Source organism: Lactuca sativa, chromosome 7, assembly GCF_002870075.4.
Source record: "Lactuca sativa cultivar Salinas chromosome 7, Lsat_Salinas_v11, whole genome shotgun sequence".
Lineage (NCBI taxonomy): Eukaryota > Viridiplantae > Streptophyta > Magnoliopsida > Asterales > Asteraceae > Lactuca > Lactuca sativa.
Window position 1 is genome coordinate 138,478,095 of NC_056629.2, and position 18,214 is coordinate 138,496,308.

The following is an 18,214-nucleotide window of genomic DNA, read 5'->3' on the forward strand; positions in this document are numbered from 1 at the left end:
AAGTTTAAACGGTTTAAGAGTTCAAACATATTACTTGTAATAATAATAAAAAAGAATAAAGCATAAGACAATTAACTTAAATCACAAACAACTAATATATTAAAAAGATTAAATCACTAGTAATTAACAATAAATATCTTAAAATTGTTAAATTTCACCATTTTCCAAAGTTAAACATAACAAAAAACCAACATTTTTTCATCTAAAATTTTATCATTCTTTCATCCATGAAACTTGTCTTATTTTTAATATTTAATATATTAATAATTAATAAAAAAAAAGTTGTATATAATATATGCGGTATGATGCAGTTTTTTTTTGCGGTTTTTGAAAACTAATAACTGTACGGCACTGTAAATTTGCGGTTTTTGAAAAACAGAAAACCTCACCATCAGTTTTTATTGCGGTTGCGATTTATCGGTTGCAGTTTTGCGGTTAATTTTAGTTGGGGTGCGGTTTTTGTTCACCCTTAGCTTGTATGGATGCTTAGCCTATAAAGATTTGATGTTACCATTGTCATATGAAACAATATCCGATGAGCATAACACTTTCACTGCTGCTGTAAAATGTCTATCAACAACCTTACGATGACATTGCATGACGTTGGTATGACCCTTTGTTCTGTCCTCCTGAAAGTGATTCGCTCCTTGGCATGGAGACCCAAGACCTACATTGTCGAACATATTTTTAACTAATGTGACAATACCATCATCTTTCCCTAATGTAGCTAAATAGTTCAATATACACCGATTTTGTACGGATTCCTGTTCTCAAACCTACTTTCCTGTCTATTCTTAGACATGAACACCTGCAAAATGCATCGGGGAAGAAACAATAGCTTAACCCACGATTCAACGATTTTGTAAGGATTGTCATTTTTAACTATCTTTTCTTTTCTTTTCAACTCGGGAAACGACTAAAATATATAATTTATTTCCTTTTTTTGAAATTCATGAATAATTTATTTTTTCCATTTACTTTCTTTTATTTTCTATAGTTTTTATTATTATTTATTTTTTTTTAAATGAACTAAAGTGTAAATGGTTATTTTTACCAAAAGTGTTTTTTTAATATTTTTTTATTATTTATTTATTTATTTTTTAATTATCTACTTCAAATATATTTGTAGTTAGATTATTTAATTTCCTATTAATCAATATATGTTAAAAAGAAGAAGCACATACACAGACCCCACACAGGCACACACCCCTTCCCGAATCCCGACCGCGCGCGCAAGTTTCTTCAAATTAGGGTTTCACAAATACCATTGTTGCAAAACCCTTCATCTCTGGTGCATGAAACTGGACCATAGGGTTTTAATCAAGAGAGTGTTTGGGATTGAGTTTTAAAATAGCTTATTGTCACATAGCCTCCTTCACAAACGTTCTGCAGCTTCCCACATCGGCGACTCTTCTCTAATCTCCGCTCCAGACATCCGATTGCCGGCACCGGCGCCGGCCACTTACTTCATCTCTGGTCTCCCGGTAAGTTCCACTTTCCTTATCTGGTTCGTTACACCTCTTGGATGATAAATACATGATTTCTTGTTCGATTTTGAATCTAGAGCTCAATTCCTTTCTGATTTCTGGTTAATCCGATTATTAATTTCTGGTTTGGTGTTAATCTCTTTTTCTTTTTCTGGTTCGGTACTCCCCTGGATCGATAAAGCAGTTATTTTTTTTTAATAGGTGAAGCACATGAATTTATTGTTCCAATTAAGCACATGAATGTTTTTTAGAATTGATGAAGCAGAGATGACTGATGCTTTTTATTATGCACTTGAGATGACTGATGCATATTTCTTTATGAATTGCAGCAGCTTAATTCAATAGAAATGGCTTCAACGGGGCCACAACAATCATCATCTTCACTGAAGAGGCGTGATTCGACTGTGACTAGAGAATCAGATTTACTCACCATAACTCCATTAGGCGCTGGAAGCGAAGTTGGAAGATCATGTGTATTCATGACTTTCAAAGGGAAAACTGTTATGGTACACTACACATTCATTCATTATTCTATCATTACTTTCATTCTTTCTGTAATTCTGTTTTCCTAGTTTTGGAGGATGATTTCTTCTTCTCTTGATAGTTCGATTGTGGAATTCATCCTGCATTTTCGGGCATGGCTGCTTTGCCTTACTTTGACGAAATTGACCCTTCTACCATTGATGTTCTTCTCATTACTCAGTAAGCTCTGCTACTTTCTGCAGCCTTTATAAGTTGTTGATTATCTTTTTAACTATACAATTCAATCATGCACAGTTTTCACTTGGATCATGCTGCATCCCTTCCATATTTTCTGGAAAAGGTTTGTTTATGTTAATATCTTATTTCGCTATTCTTTAATCTTATGTTTTCATATTTACCTAAATACCATCGGTTGTTTTTTCAGACCACATTTAAAGGAAGGGTTTTCATGACTCATGCAACAAAGGCTATTTACAAGTTACTTCTATCCGATTATGTGAAAGTGAGCAAAGTTTCAGTTGAAGACATGTTATTCGATGAACAAGACATCCTTCGTTCCATGGATAAAATTGAGGTGTGTTATAGTTCCATTTTTCATCAAAAGACCAAAATACCCTCATGATTTTTACATTCTCCACCTCATGTAGGTAATCGACTTCCACCAAACCCTAGAAGTGAACGGAATCCGTTTCTGGTGTTACACCGCCGGCCACGTCCTGGGTGCCGCCATGTTCATGGTGGACATCGCCGGAGTCCGCGTCCTCTACACCGGCGACTACTCCCGAGAGGAAGACCGCCACCTCCGCGCAGCCGAACTCCCCCAATTCTCCCCGGACATCTGCATCATCGAATCCACTTACGGTGTCCAACTCCACCAATCCCGCCACATCCGCGAGAAACGCTTCACCGATGTCATCCACACCACAATCTCCCAAGGCGGCCGTGTGTTAATTCCCGCTTTTGCCCTTGGCCGGGCCCAAGAACTCCTCTTAATCCTCGACGAATACTGGTCAAACCACCCGGAATTACACAACGTCCCGATATATTACGCGTCGCCCCTCGCCAAACGTTGCATGGCGGTTTACCAAACTTACATAAACTCGATGAACGAGAGGATCCGGACGCAGTTCGCAAATTCAAACCCTTTTGATTTCAAACATATTTCACCCTTGAAAAGTATCGAGGAATTCAACGATGTGGGCCCGTCTGTGGTGATGGCGAGCCCCGGGAGCTTACAAAGCGGGCTCTCGCGACAGTTGTTTGATAAATGGTGTGCGGAGAAGAAAAACGCGTGTGTGATTCCGGGGTATGTGGTGGAAGGGACATTGGCTAAAATGATTATAAATGAACCGAAAGAGGTGACTTTGATGAACGGGTTGACCGCTCCTTTGAACATGCAAGTTCATTATATTTCGTTTTCGGCTCATGCGGATTGTGCGCAAACGACTACTTTTTTGGAGGAGTTGATGCCTCCGAATATCATTTTGGTTCATGGGGAAGCGAATGAGATGGGGAGGTTGAAGCAAAAGCTTGTGAGTTTTTTTGTGGATCGGAATATTAAGATTTTTACGCCGAAGAATTGTCAGGCGGTTGAAATGCAGTTTAATTCGGAGAAAATGGCGAAAACGATTGGGCGGTTGGGGGAGAGGGAACCGGAATCGGGGGAGAATGTTAGCGGGGTGTTGGTGCGGAAAGGGTTTTCGTATCAGATAATTGCGCCGGATGATTTGCATGTTTTTTCTCAGTTGTCGACCGCGAATATCACGCAACGGATTACGATTCCGTATTCCGGTGCTTTCGGTGTGATTAAGCATCGGTTGAAGCAGATTTACGAGAGTGTGTCGGAATCGGTGATTCCGACGGAATCGGAATCGGTGATTCCGTCGGAATCGGAATTGGGGATTCCGGCGTTGGTGGTTCATGGGAAGGTGACGGTGAGGAGGGAGTCGGAGCGGCATTTGGCGGTGGAGTGGGTGGCGGATCCGATAGGTGATATGGTGTCGGATTCGGTGGTGGCGTTGGTGTTGAATGCGGGGAGGGAGATGGTGAAGGTGGTGGTGGAGGCAGAGGAGGTGGTGGATGAGGTGGAGGAGGGTAGGAAGAGGGAGAAGATTGTGCATGCTTTGTTGTTGTCTTTGTTTGGGAATGTCAAGTATGGGGATGATGGGAGGTTGGTGGTTAGGGTTGATGAGAATGTGGCGTATCTTGATAAGAAGAATGGGGAAGTTGAGAGTGAGAATGAGGGGCTGAAGGAAAGAGTGAAGGTCGCCTTTAGGAGAATTCAGACTGCAGTGAAGCCGATTCCGGTGTCGGAATCGTAGTTGCTGTTTTAGAGGATGGAATGAATTTGTGTAGGAATAGATGTGTTTGTAGAGCCTTGTAAGTGTCAAAACTTTGCCAACTTGAGACTCCTGTTTATTTGACATGTTGATGCTAAATTAAAAAGAATCGTGTTCTTTTAAAGTGCTTAATCATATGTTTTTAATAAGTGTTAATGATTTATAACAACCGACAATACTAGATTTGTTTTTGGACTCTTTATTTTTTTAACTGTTCCTCATTGGAGTCAATTTCAACCATATTGCAATGTGCATGCCAGAATTTGTTTACTTATGTTCATGCGACGCTTATACGGTGTGCAATATAGTTTTTATTTTTTATTTTTAAAATTTTAAAATCATTATAATATTTGTATTTTGTCGTATTTTAATTATAATTTAAATAAAAAATTCCATGAAAATGATAAGCAGACCTAAGTTAACAAATTATGTTATTTTGTATGCCATAGTGATATCAGTTTACCCACTTGAAATTCACCCCAATAGGTTCACCCAAAAAATGTTTGGTTGATACATCGAGTACAATTACAAGACGACCAGTCTAAAGAGCAGGGGCGGAACCAAGGTTCTAAAAAACGCAAGGCGTGACTTGACGGCGAGGTCAAAGTTAAGTTATGCCAAGCCTTGGCGAACCATGACGTTTTTCAAGGCGTGACTATTTTATATACATTAAAAGAGATAAATCATATAATTATTGAATTGTATTAAATATATGAAGTTTTTAGAAGTGTTATATTAATATTTAATATAAAAAAATTAACAAAAACTCAATTATTTTAGGCTCAACAAAAAAAAATCGAAAAAACTCGCGCCTTGAAAAAAAACTCGCGTCATAACGCGATAAGACACGCATTGACACGTTATTTGGACGTCATGCTTAACAAACCCGCCTTGGACGTTTTCGTAACGGCTACATCACGCCTTGCGCCATGGCACGCCTTGAGGCGTGCCATGACGCGCTTTTTAAAACCATGGGCAGAACACAAGCAATAAGAGGGAGGGGCCGAATTCTCTCTTTCTCTCTCTCTCTCTCTCTCTCTCTCTATATATATATATATATATATATATATATATATATATATATATATATATATATTGTTTTCAAATCCTAATCAGGATCAACACACATAACAATTATAGTAATATAAATATAAAAAGCAGACAATTTCATTAAAGTTGAACAGATTATTACACTCATAGCAAAATTTTCTACTAAAAACTAATTAGATGAAACATTTAGGCAAAAGGGGAATGCTAACAAATATAATTAAAGAAAAAAAAAACTATATTGCACACGTGGATCTAAATGAAAGTTTATTAGCTTTTAACCCTATAGATACAATTAAGTTTAGACGATTTAACCAAATATCTCTCTACTTAACAAGATATAACAAGAAACAAAAACAAAGGAAATAAGTTAAGATGAGTTGTACGATGCACTATATAAAAACATAAGAAAGACAAGGTCTGAAAGGTCCTAGAGCCTAAGGTCACACTTAATATGTCAGCAGGTCATAGTAACATTGTTAAATCATCAAAAGCAAAGACATTGATAAAATAAAATAAATGAGTCTAATCCTCAAAAAGCAAAGGAAGATAACCGCAGGAGAGTCTAATCCTCAAAAAGCAAAGGAAGATAACCGCATGAGAGTCTAATCCTCAAAAAGCAATGGAAGATTACCCCATGAGAAGAAGAACGCATACGTCGCGGTGGTGTATGGGTGAGTAAGGCGACCATGAAGGGCGAGATATGGCATGGTAGTTACTCTCCGGTGGAAGGCGATGATCTCTCATTCATTGCATCTCCTGTTTTTTTTTTTTTTTTTTTTTTTTTTTTTTTTTTTTTTTTTTTTTTTTTTGAAGATATTTTAGCTGATCTTTGATCTTTGAATATGTTATCTTTCTTATTTTCTGCAACTTCTCTTTTCCTATTTTATCTCAATAATTGTAAAACTCTTTTGCTGGAAAATATATATTTATTTGTAGATTAATAATTTTAAATTTTATTCTACCGAGCTGTTATAATGGATGCATTATCTTCTCTTGTTAGCGTTTTGAAAATTCTGAGGGGCCATAAATAGTATTCACTATTCACCCTAAACAAATAAGCTGATATATAATATATATGGTATTAGAAGGCAAAAAAACAAGAGGGCCATGGCCCCTCCTAGCCCCTAAAGGGATCCGTCCCTTTAAAAAGCAAATTGAATACTATTGTTTATGACAAACTTTTTTAAATAATGTTTAATTAAAAGTTAATAAAATCTGAATTACTATATTGGGCTTAGTGATTGTTTGGTGTTCGGCGTGGGCGATCCGGACATTAAATAACAAACGACTATTTATTTGATATTTGTTATTAAATATGTAAATAATTGTTTATTTTTCTAATTATTTTATCTACCATATTTGAAAAAAAAAACAAACATACATACGATCGTTATTATATATAAACATGGAAAACGATTAAAAATATTTTACCACTTCAAAAACAGATACTATCTAGGTGTGCAACATAAATCAGTATGGGTAAATGCGAAAAGAAAAATAGGCAAAAGGAGCAGTAGGCTAAAAGGGGGAAAAGTGATATAAAGGTAGGAAAATGGTGAAACGCAAAAGTGGAGTAGCTAAACACAATAGAAAGAAAGTGCAGGGATCATAACTGAATAAAGTAAAATAGAAAGAGTAGAATCAATGGGTACAAAAGTAAAATAAAAAACGACCACAGTGGGAGTCGAACCCACGACCTTCTGATCCGAAGTCAGACGCGCTAATCCACTGCGCTATGCGGTCATCTATGATAACTCCTTTACTTAATAATATATATTTATAATGGCAAGATTCTGAATTCAACAATATTTTGGTTTTTTTTTTTTCGAGTTTTTAATTGAACCTAGAAATAGCAAGGAAACCTACGAAAAATACGAATCTTTGTTGATAATAATTTCGGAATATTATAAACTTAGTTTCATATAATCCATTTTTTTAATTTATCTTCCACTTAAAAAAAATTTGGTTTTCCAATTATATCTTTTTGTTAATTAAAACAAGTTTTCTCCGCCAAAAATAAAAGATGAAATAAAGGGTTTTACATGTTCATGTTGTTTACTTTAAAAATGAAAACGATTGTTGAAGATTGTTTCTTTTGTTTCTTGTAATATTAATGTGGTAATTTAAATTCATGTATATTGAGTAGCATTTAAAATTAAAAACTAATTAAAAATCAGTTAAGAATGTTAAGCTTTTTTCAAAAATAGATAAAAATTTAAAAGAATCCACCAATAACCATAACAAAAAATTATTTAAAATAAAATAAAATAAATTCAACTTAAAACTTTGCTTTAAGAATATAAATGTCTATTTTGAGATAAGAAGCATCTTTGTAAATTACCACTATAAAAAGTGTAAAAAATATTTTCTTGACAATATTTTTCATAGTGAGCAGTAATTTTAGAGATTGAAGCTGCAGTTTTTTATTTTTTCCAAAATCACATTGTTTAGGGCATTTTCACAGGTCAATCTACGAAAATTGTAGTTATTTGTTGAGAAACCGTAACTTTTACTTAATTTTTAGAAAAAGCTTAATTTTTTTTATTAGATTAGTTATTTTCTCTTATTTTTATCAAACTCAAAAGATTTAGTTGAGGCATACTTATCTAATGAGTTAAACGGTTATGCAAGTATGCAATGAAGATGAGGAACACCGCCCATTATGCTCAATTAGACTCCATTGCGGGAGAAATCAATTGTATGGTCAATCCATTTCAACCGAATCCATGGGTTAAATACTTAAATATGAATATGTTTCAATTGGATACATTGGTCAAAGGGTCAAAGTGAATCAATTATATCGTTTTCGAATCCATATGTGCTTCCATTTTAGTTGAATCCGTAGATCAAGATGAATCTAAATGTGAGTTTATGATTCTATGTACATATTGGGTCAAGATGCCGTTAATTAAAACTATGGTCAAGATGAATTCAATGATGTATTGGGTCAATGTTTTATTTTTTGTTGTTTTTGTTATAACGATAACAAAATGTAATGAAATAATGTGACGTTGAAGTGAGTTGAGTGACAAATAAAATTTGTAGGGAGTATGGTATCACATCATCCTATAGCCTTAAAGATCATGTTAATAATTTCTCTAACCCATCCCAAAGTTTTATGTAAAATTTTATATGTTATAATGAGATTATAACTTTTTGAATCTTATTTAGACACTAAATTTTTATTAAAGATTAAAGATTGTCTTTAAGTTAGCTCAATTCGATCTTATTATCTATTTTGACCTATACAAAAACTTACAATGTTTTGGTCAATTTGATTTATGGACTAATTACTTAAAAACAATTATATTTTTGTGTTTTTTTGTTTAACAATTATATTTTATTTTTACCATTAAATCTATATATATATATATATATATATATATATATATATATATATATATATATATATATATATATATATATATATATATATATATATATATATATATATATATATATATATATATATATATATATATATATATATATATATATATATATATATAATTGTTACCCACTTTAGGGGGTTTAATAGTTCGCTATCATAGTGTAACTTTCTTTTGTTCGTTAAAAGTTAAAACCACCCTTTAACAATTTTTTTTTTCTAATTTGGCCATAATAATAAATTTTTTTATATATATTTTTGTCATGTTATCATGGGGTGTTTTTTTTGGTAAAAAGAGTAAGATGATCCATGTGAAACGGAAACTAAACAAACAAGTTGGTGTTAAAGATGCAAAAGACGCGAATAATTGGAATCATTTGAAAGACATGGCATCACAACAAGTAAGTTTAAATTGTACCCTAAAATGTTTGTTTTTTTTCGAAAATGACGAATCATTGTTTAATATTAGGCAAAAAAAACCGATACATAGACTGACTCGTTTCTTATTCGGATTGACTGGTTTCGTTAATTGGGTTCGGGTATGAAAAATTAGGTAATTGTTAATCCGTATATGTGTGTGTGTGTATATATATATATATATATATATATATATATATATATATATATATATATATATATATATATATATATATATATATATATATATATATATCAGTTCAAATATCAGGTATGAAAATTTAAATTATGGTATATGCCTGAATACCTGATTTATCGACAAGCAAACAAATACAATCCTATAAAATATATTGGTATGTTAGTAAATTTCACAAAGATGAACGTGGGAAAAGGAAACAAATAACCACAAAATTCATAGATGAGAATAACAATATGTTGAAATTTTATGGTGGAAATGCACCGAACGCATATTTGTAACAAAAAACAAAAGTTTGGCAAGTTAGCAAGGAAAAATGTAAAACATGCATAATTTATATCATAAAAAATAAAGATATAAGAACTAGTATATGTCTATATCTATGTAGTAATTATGATGGTTATTAACTTATTATCATAAGCGCAAACCAAAACCCCGGCCCATAAGTATCATTTTCTTCAAATATGTTGATAGTGGTTAATAAACCACATATTCTAATTAGTAAAATATTAAGCTCCTTCAACTTATGTGTGGAAATCAACAAAAACAACCACCAAAATCAAGGAGTAACACGATATGTAGACCACCGGTCCAAAAATGACAAATTTTTAAAGAAATAGATCAATTTTTAAATGTGAGTTGGCACACGTATAGAAACAAACACTACCTCTCCTCTCCATTTCCATTTCCAGAAGAATAATGTGAGTTGGCACGCCAATGTGTATTCACAAGGGAAAGGAAACAAAGAACAGCAGTTCCACCTTTGGTTTGACCCAACCGCAGCCTTCCACACCTACACCATCGTATGGAACAGTCGAAGAATTATGTAAGTCACGCATATAAACTAACATTTGGTTCGCATGTTTTTCTTCTACTGTTCCTAATTAAGCTCTTTGTCTTGGGGCAGTTTCTTGATAGATAACATACCAGTAAGGGTGTTCAATAACAATGATGCTGCTGGAGTCCCATTTCCCAAGAGCCAACCCATGAGGGTGTATGCCAGCCTGTGGAACGCCGATGACTGGGCAACCCAAGGTGGGCGTGTGAAGACCGACTGGACTAATTAATGCGCCTTTCACCGCGTTATACAGGAAATTCAATGCCAATGCCAAAAAAATTGGTCCCAATTCAGTATCTACAAGCTCAGAAAAAGATAACCAGTCATGGAGTACCCAAGGACTTGATGCAGCTGGCAGAAACAGGATCCGATGGGTGCAAACAAAACACATGATCTACAACTACTGCAACGACCGCAAACGGTTTCCCAATGGTATTTCAGCGGAATGCAAGACCTCTAGATTCCTCTAAAAGCCTACTTGCGAGCTTCATATCCATATTTAATTTCTTATTTTATTTTTTGATTGATTTCTGATCTTGATGATTCGTTATTCTTTGATTTATTCTAGTCATTCAAATTGAGATTATAAATAAATACACAAGTATAACATGCCATTTGCATTTTAACAACATATATTGACAATACATTTTTCGTTCATTTCTAGTTAGTTCATTGGCTCAAGAAATCTTTATAAATTATAAAACCATTCAGATTTCTAAAGCCCTTTTCCTAGGACACTACACTACTCACAAAAATCATTATATGTGGATGGTCCATATGGTTTATCATTTTTTTTTGGATTGGGTCTAGTTTAAAAATAAATAAAAAGATAATAATAATAAATAAAACAAACCTTACATATATAGAAAGGTATGTTAGTGGTTTTGGTCGCTGTCAAAAGTAACATGACCAATTTGCTCTTCATATATTTCACGTACTATACCTTATTTTTTCAATTCATATAATTTTTTAATATTAAATTATAAAGGCCCTACACCGTCACTTTACCACCATGAAGTTGTATTCAAATTTTAAATGCTCTGTAGACTAGACGAATAAAATCTTGTAAACTCGGAAATTAATCTAATAACTGTATTGAATTGAACTTCATGAAGTTTAATAGATATATAACTCTATTAATTCTTTTTCCAATATAATGTATTGAACTTTACAAAAATTCAATTGAACATCTATTTTAAACTTATAAAAGTTCCATTATATTCATGTAAGAGTTCAATAACCATTGAACTCTATATTCATTCCACGAACTCTTCCATTAATTGTAAACTATGAATTATAAATTATAGAATGTATCTATTGTTATACCCACATCAATGAGAAGCCTTGTCGTTGATAGGAAATGGCCAAAGCCAATCCATTCCCCTAGTAGTTGTGTCAGCAGACGATATACATACATGATATGACGATATACATGATATGATTATCGAATGTGTGTGAAGAAGTGTGTGTGCGCTTAGTTACCAAAAGTAGTGAGGATTGAGAATATTAAGTTTCTATAGCAATATTGCGCTAATAAATAATTAGTTATACGGTTGAAATAGAAGGATAGTGTGGAAAATGACAAACGAAACCGAAATGATTAATAAATGTCATTTTTGGCATACTTTTTTTTTTTTTTTTGTGGTTTTTGTCTATATAAAACTTGAAATGACTATATAAAAGGGCCAACCACCACCCCACCCTATTAGCACCGATATTTCAAGGCTGAAACTATGGAGTTAATTAAATAAAATTAATAATTTCAAAATTAAAATTTAATTAAATACTTTTTATTAGTTGAAAATATTTATTTGAAGTTTTAGAATTGAAGCTTAAGAGTTTATATTTAGGAGTTGACTGTACAAGAAATATTGTTGTGGTTCGCAACTTAGACTTTAACCTTATTAGGTTGTGTTAGACCTTAATCGTAAGAACATGCAAGTATTGGGGTCAAATTAGGAATTATGAAACACAAAAGGTTAAGAAAATCTGAGTATGTGAAAGTCTTAGAAGCTTAAACTATAGGTTTGAGTACTTCTCTTCACCTGGACGAATTTGAGAGGAGAAAGGATAGGAAGCTTCATTTCAAAGTGTATAAATCAATTTTGAAGAACAATTGGTGAGTCGTTCCAATTCTTTCATTTGGTGAAACATCTAGGTAATCTCCTTGTTCATTTGAAGCTTTTGTATCGAGCTTTGAATCTCACCAATGGTAAGATTATCAAACTTGAAATTGTTGGTGTTTTTAGGTATTGAATGTTGATCGAGTATAGTCTAATTCTAGTTCTGCATCTCTATTGAATCAAATCTATACAAATAGTCACTTGGTGAAGCTATGAAACTCCATCAATGGTGGACTACTCTTGTTATCCATTTTAGTTCAAAATTAACGATCAATGATGTTTAGACATGTACATCTAGTGTTTTACATTTAGTTCACTGAAGAAATCCATTTAAGATGATGATTAATGAAATTCATTATAAATAATTAAGTTTAAGATTTAAGATATAAATTTATAATTTTAATTAATTATTAGGCGAAAGTTGAAGTTAAAAGCTTACGAAACGACACTTGACAAAAAACAATCTCTGCAATATTTCTCTAAATTAAGTAAGGTGCGCCTTTCTTCTACATTTTATAAAAAAAAAATAATAAGAAAAAGAAAACTAACAAGGTTTCCCTCATTCTCAATAGTCTCAGTCCTCAAGAGTTTTACATATATATATTAACCTTGTGAATTACCTGTTTTACCCTCTCCTCAATCAACATTCAATACATGATCCAAGCCACGGGTTTTCCACTTGGTATGTCAAATCGGCAACAAACTGCCACCTGTCCTTTTCTTCTTCATACAAAACAAGACTTTTAGTCGCATTTGATGTTTCGGTAGATCCTTCTAACAAACAAGTTAGACCCCAGATGCCCAACAGCTCCTACCAAAAAAAAATTGTACCAAACTTGCAATTTTAAGTAAAGCACAAGGACCAAAATTGTAAATTACTCTTACTAAAACAATGGTAAAAAACTTACCACAGAGAATTCCTAAGCCGAGGCAAAACATGGCTGTATAACCAAAGTAGAAGCTGGTTTGGAAGAAGCCTGACATTTTGGTCTTGACATAATAATAATATATTGAATATAAATACACGTAAATAGCTGTAGAAGCTGCTGAGAAGAAGGAAGTCCATTGCCAGTAGTAATTCTCAGCATTCAGCAAGAAATACGTCCCCACAATTGTAACACAAACCGTAACAATAATAAGAATTATAAAAACCAGCAGCATAAACCCATACACATAGTACACCTGTCCAATTTTCAAATCCAATTAAAAAAAAATCACAATTCATATTGTTATGTTAAAAATTATAATTATATACCTTGTAATTCCAGAAGGATGTGAAGACGAAATACATCTCAATGAAAATAGATCCAAAAGGAAGAAGTCCTCCCATGATTGAGACAACAGAAGGCGTAAGATACCATTTCTTTTCGGGAATCGGGCGAGGGATTGTTTTCACGCGACACGGGTTATTGGGGGCCCCACTCCAGTTCCTTCCCACAACCGTTCCAAGAAGGGCAAGAGGGAAAGAGATAAATGCCCAAATGACGAAAACAACCACCATTGTTCCAAATGGAATTGCAGCTAAGGACCCGTAAAATATTGCAATTGTGTTTAAAACGAAACCGATCCCGAAGCATAGAAATGGAAATAGCGAAGCTGTCAAAATCATTGACTTTATCCAGTTCTTCCCTGTTCAATTAAATCAAACAAATTAGCACGTTATAACAAATAAGGTAAAGGTAAAGTACATACCACCATTGCGGGAATACATGCCGCCACTCACGTAGCCGGAAACAAAAGAGGTGAGAGCGTAACAAACTATAAATGTAGTCACGATTGCTCCTCTCCTAATAAAAATAAACAAAAATGTTACAACTTAACAAATTGATATATGAAAAATGTGATAATAGAATCAACATACAACATACCCGACATACAACATGCCAATAATTGCAAGCAAGATGACAAGAAGGATTAATAGTGCGAATTGGGCACCTGTCCCCACAACAGCTGACAGCAACACCAAACTGCGAGGTGGGCGGAAAACATCACCATGAACAAGTTTCCAACCAGATTCTTCACTTACATCTCTTTCCTGAATTATTATTATTATTATTATTATTATTATGAAAATGTAATTAAATAATTAATTCAATAGAATTTAGTTTACAAATACCAGAGTTTCAAGATCATCGTCTTCACGTGCATATTTGGCATAGTCGTTTCTAAGGGTACGCATCAGTATCATTGAGACCAATCCAGTAAGGAAAATAACCATCATGAATGAATTGAATATGGAGAACCAATGAATCTGTGCATTATAACAAAATTAATAAACAAATACACACCAAAATTCAATATGTTTTGGGATGAGATTAGTTTTTTTTTATTTCTTGATATGTGTTAACTAACCATTGGTTGGTTTATTTGTCCTTTTAATGTCAACTTATCTGGTTATACATTAGATTTTATTTTTATTTAGAAAAAATAAAACAAAATTCCTAACATTTTTCTCTATAAATATTAAATAGAGACCAAGGTTAATTTTAATTTATAATGAATGGTTTAGTTTGTTTTGGGATGAAACTATAACTATATTTCTTAATAATCTTAAATAAAATAAACAAAATATCTTTTTAATATAAAGGTTGGATTAGTTTAGAGTGAAAATAAAGTACATAAGCTGGAGTTATAATATAAGCTATAAGTTTAAAATCAAATAAACTTTAGTATGAATAGAAAATGGGTTAATGTCATAAAAACCATCAAGTTTTCAGGGTTTTGTCAGTTTTGCCCAAAGTTGAAATTTATGTCCGTTTTTACCCAAACATTTTCGAAAAAATGTTCGGTTTTACCCTTTTACCGGTGATAACAGGTTTTCCAGGTTACCATTATATTAAATTCGCAAAAAAAACCCTTAAGTTTATAATTTTTTTTATACTTTTACCCTAAGTATATTTTTTTTCATAATATACATATTATATGATTTTTCTGCTTGAATACGTATAATATGAAAAAAAAAATACATAGGGTAAAAGTGTAAAAAAAAAATTATAAACTTAAGGGTAAAAACGTAAAAAAACTGTAAACTTAAGGGTTTTTTTGCGAAGTTAATATAATGGTAACCTGTTATCACCTGTAAAAGGGTAAAACCGAACATTTTTTGGAAAATGTTAGGGTAAAAACAGACATAAAATTCAACTTTGGGCAAAACCGACAAAACCCTGAAAACTTGAGAGTTTTTATGACATTAGCCCATATATATATATATATATATATATATATATATATATATATATATATATATATATATATATATATATATATATATATATATATATGAAGTTTACCTGATGCTCAAAAAAATGGTAATCTAGGTAAACATCAAAACGGCGACCAAATGTGATGTTAGTTTCACTCCATTTGACTGAATATGTCATGTCTAATTTTCTACCAACTTCTAAGGCTTTTGGATTTTCTTGAGTCAGATTAACATGAATGATCTGCAAAAGGAAGAAATCCAAGTGTAAAAAACAAAATGGTGATAATGAGATCCATGATAGATACCCAACAAAATACAAGATACTATTAAAATACAGACCTGATCTTTGTTGTATCTTATTGTAATGTTTTTATGTGTGAAAAGCATATACTTGTTGTCATTATTCCTATCAGAATGTAGCTCCCCAACAAAACCTATATGATAGTAAAAAATGGCATTATTATAAATATAAAAGATGGGGGAAAAAAAGTTTAAGAGAGTTGGATGAATACATACCCCACAGTGGTAGATCATCTGAGTTTATGTTCAAACAAGAAAAAATGAGGTCAGGTGAGATACATTGAAAAGTAAAAACTTATAACAAAACATATTACATAATACATAATACATAATACATACCCATGAAAAATTCAAACCAATAATTATGCTCAATGGCATGTGTAAACTGCAAGACCTTTGGTTCATCAAGTTCAAGTTCACAAATAGTAGTCTTTTCCACATTCTCTGTCAAAGCATAAAGAATATGTTTGTTATGTAAGCATAAACTCTTGGCTACAAATGCTAATCATACTAGAATTATATAAGGAGACCTGCATACTTTGAAACTTGACATCAATTTGACTATCAATCAGTTCATTTCCACCCAATACTTCACCCAAACCACCCCATTTGTGCCCAGCATGACCAGGTGGACGACAAAAAGGAAGGCTGTAATAATTATAAGTCTCTTGTGGATTATTATAAGGCCCAACTTTATTCACCCAAAGGTCAACAGTGTCATCTGGTTGATACTGCAAAATAAAAGAACACAAATGTTAAAGCTTGTCTCTTTTAACTTAAAATAACACCTCACATGCAAACTGCAAACTGCAAACTGCAAACTGACTTAACATATATCATATATCAATGGAAGAATTGCTTATGTAACTGAGACAGATGTGATCAAATGCATGGATGACATATATTGTGATGTAATCCATGACTCCTCAGATGAAAAATACATTCATTATTTCACAAAATCTCCATTGGGATGACAACTGACATGTACTCTCTTCCTGCATTTCATTTTCCATAATTTCCCAACAAGATAGATTAAAACATTCAGCTGCAAGATTCAAAAAAATCTATCCACCCACAGCTTCCCACTGCATCGCATTTACCCCCTAATTAACTGTCTACATATGAATCATATAGCAAATCTAATGCCAAAATCCTTGGTATTACCATGAACAAAGATCGGATTTCACATTATCACCCAGCTAAGACTTCCCAGCCAACAACATTACTGGATCCAAAATATCGTTAGGTTTGTAGCTAGATAAGCATGTGTATAGTGTATGTGTGTGCACTGTAACGCAATGTCAGATACTTACACAAGAAACACGGATGTTACTAGAGACGTAAACCCTAACACAAATAGAAACCTCAATTCTGGAGCTAGATTTCCTCACAAACTAAACAAATGCCCGTACCTAGATCTAACGAGAATTAGCAAATACTGACATTCGAGACCAAAGATCTAAAGACTAAATGTCCACAGCCGAAATAAACGATAATCAGGTAGAACCGTTACATAACCTTGTGATCATAGTCGGAAGCGAACACCGGCGATGAAATGAGGAAGAACGAAGCGATGAACACTGTGACGAAAGTGAGGCCGGAGAAGGAATGAACGGTGGACCACATCGGGATCGCCGGCGAATGGATTTGGATCTAACGGCAATTGCTCAGAAAGAGGGGAATATTATGGGCAATTGACGTTCTTTCAATGTCCGATCCGTGTAAAGGTTCCACTCTGTTTTGCTTAATATTTTGATCTTTTTGCGACTTTGCGAACAAGATACGTACTGCTCTGTGTATTTTAATCCTCTAAAATCACACATAATCACCAAGATTACAAAAAGTAATATATTATTCTAATTTTGGAGTTTGTAATAGAACCCTCTGCCGAGTGTAACCATTATCTTTTATAAATTGAATTTTAATGATTATTTTTTATAAAAATTATGTATTATAGTATTTGTTGATAAATAAATTTACACGATCAGTATCACCACCGACTAACTCTAATTTATAACGGCGAATGAAAACGGATTATATGTGACCAAACTTATATGCAGAAAAATATACATTAAAATAAGCACAAAACGTATCGAATTTATACCGACATATACATGGAAAAAAACAAGTCAGTTATTTAAAAAAAAAAAATTAACGAAAATTCTATATTTATATCGAAACGTTGATTACCTCGAATTTATATCAACACGTAAATAAAAATAAGCACATGATAAATTAGTTTTTTTAAGTTGACGAACGAAAGTTATTAAGAAAAATCAGATTATATATCGTGGGGGTAAACACGATAGTTTAGAAAGTCGAGGGGGGTGAAAATGACATTTTACAAAGTTCCAAGCTAAGAGGTCAAAGTGACATTTTACAAAGTTGATG

General features: G+C 33.0%; 2 protein-coding genes, 1 non-coding gene and 1 pseudogene across 4 annotated transcripts; 2 read left to right on the plus strand and 2 right to left on the minus strand.

The window, feature by feature from the left end:
* Positions 1-1,186: 1,186 nt before the first annotated feature.
* LOC111913654 (cleavage and polyadenylation specificity factor subunit 3-I) lies at positions 1,187-4,441 on the plus strand. 2 transcript variants are annotated; one of them, XM_042896685.1, is made up of 6 exons: positions 1,187-1,484; positions 1,820-1,993; positions 2,092-2,189; positions 2,265-2,310; positions 2,395-2,544; positions 2,618-4,441. In XM_042896685.1, the coding sequence occupies exons 2-6, from the start codon at positions 1,835-1,837 to the stop codon at positions 4,289-4,291; spliced, it is 2,127 nt and encodes a 708-aa protein (XP_042752619.1). In that variant the 5' UTR covers positions 1,187-1,484; positions 1,820-1,834; the 3' UTR covers positions 4,292-4,441. The 2 variants fall into 2 exon arrangements, with proteins under 2 accessions (XP_042752619.1, XP_023765144.1); XM_023909376.3 differs by having other exon boundaries at positions 1,188-1,484; positions 1,817-1,993.
* Positions 4,442-7,028: 2,587 nt separating this feature from the next.
* TRNAR-UCG (transfer RNA arginine (anticodon UCG)) lies at positions 7,029-7,102 on the minus strand. The gene has a single exon. It is a non-coding gene; the product is annotated as a tRNA-Arg (tRNA).
* A 1,947-nt stretch (positions 7,103-9,049) lies between these two features.
* Positions 9,050-10,668, plus strand: LOC122195210 (xyloglucan endotransglucosylase protein 1-like; annotated as a pseudogene).
* A 2,102-nt stretch (positions 10,669-12,770) lies between these two features.
* On the minus strand, positions 12,771-17,624 carry LOC111913655 (transmembrane 9 superfamily member 1). The gene is made up of 12 exons (XM_023909377.2): positions 17,342-17,624; positions 16,362-16,554; positions 16,163-16,267; positions 16,040-16,057; positions 15,863-15,957; positions 15,612-15,764; positions 14,438-14,572; positions 14,190-14,356; positions 14,014-14,108; positions 13,577-13,950; positions 13,230-13,503; positions 12,771-13,132 (listed from the first exon to the last, which is right to left on the minus strand). Exons 1-12 carry the CDS (start codon positions 17,447-17,449, stop codon positions 13,065-13,067), a joined length of 1,785 nt encoding a protein of 594 aa, XP_023765145.1. The 5' UTR covers positions 17,450-17,624; the 3' UTR covers positions 12,771-13,064.
* Between the last annotated feature and the right edge of the window lie 590 nt (positions 17,625-18,214).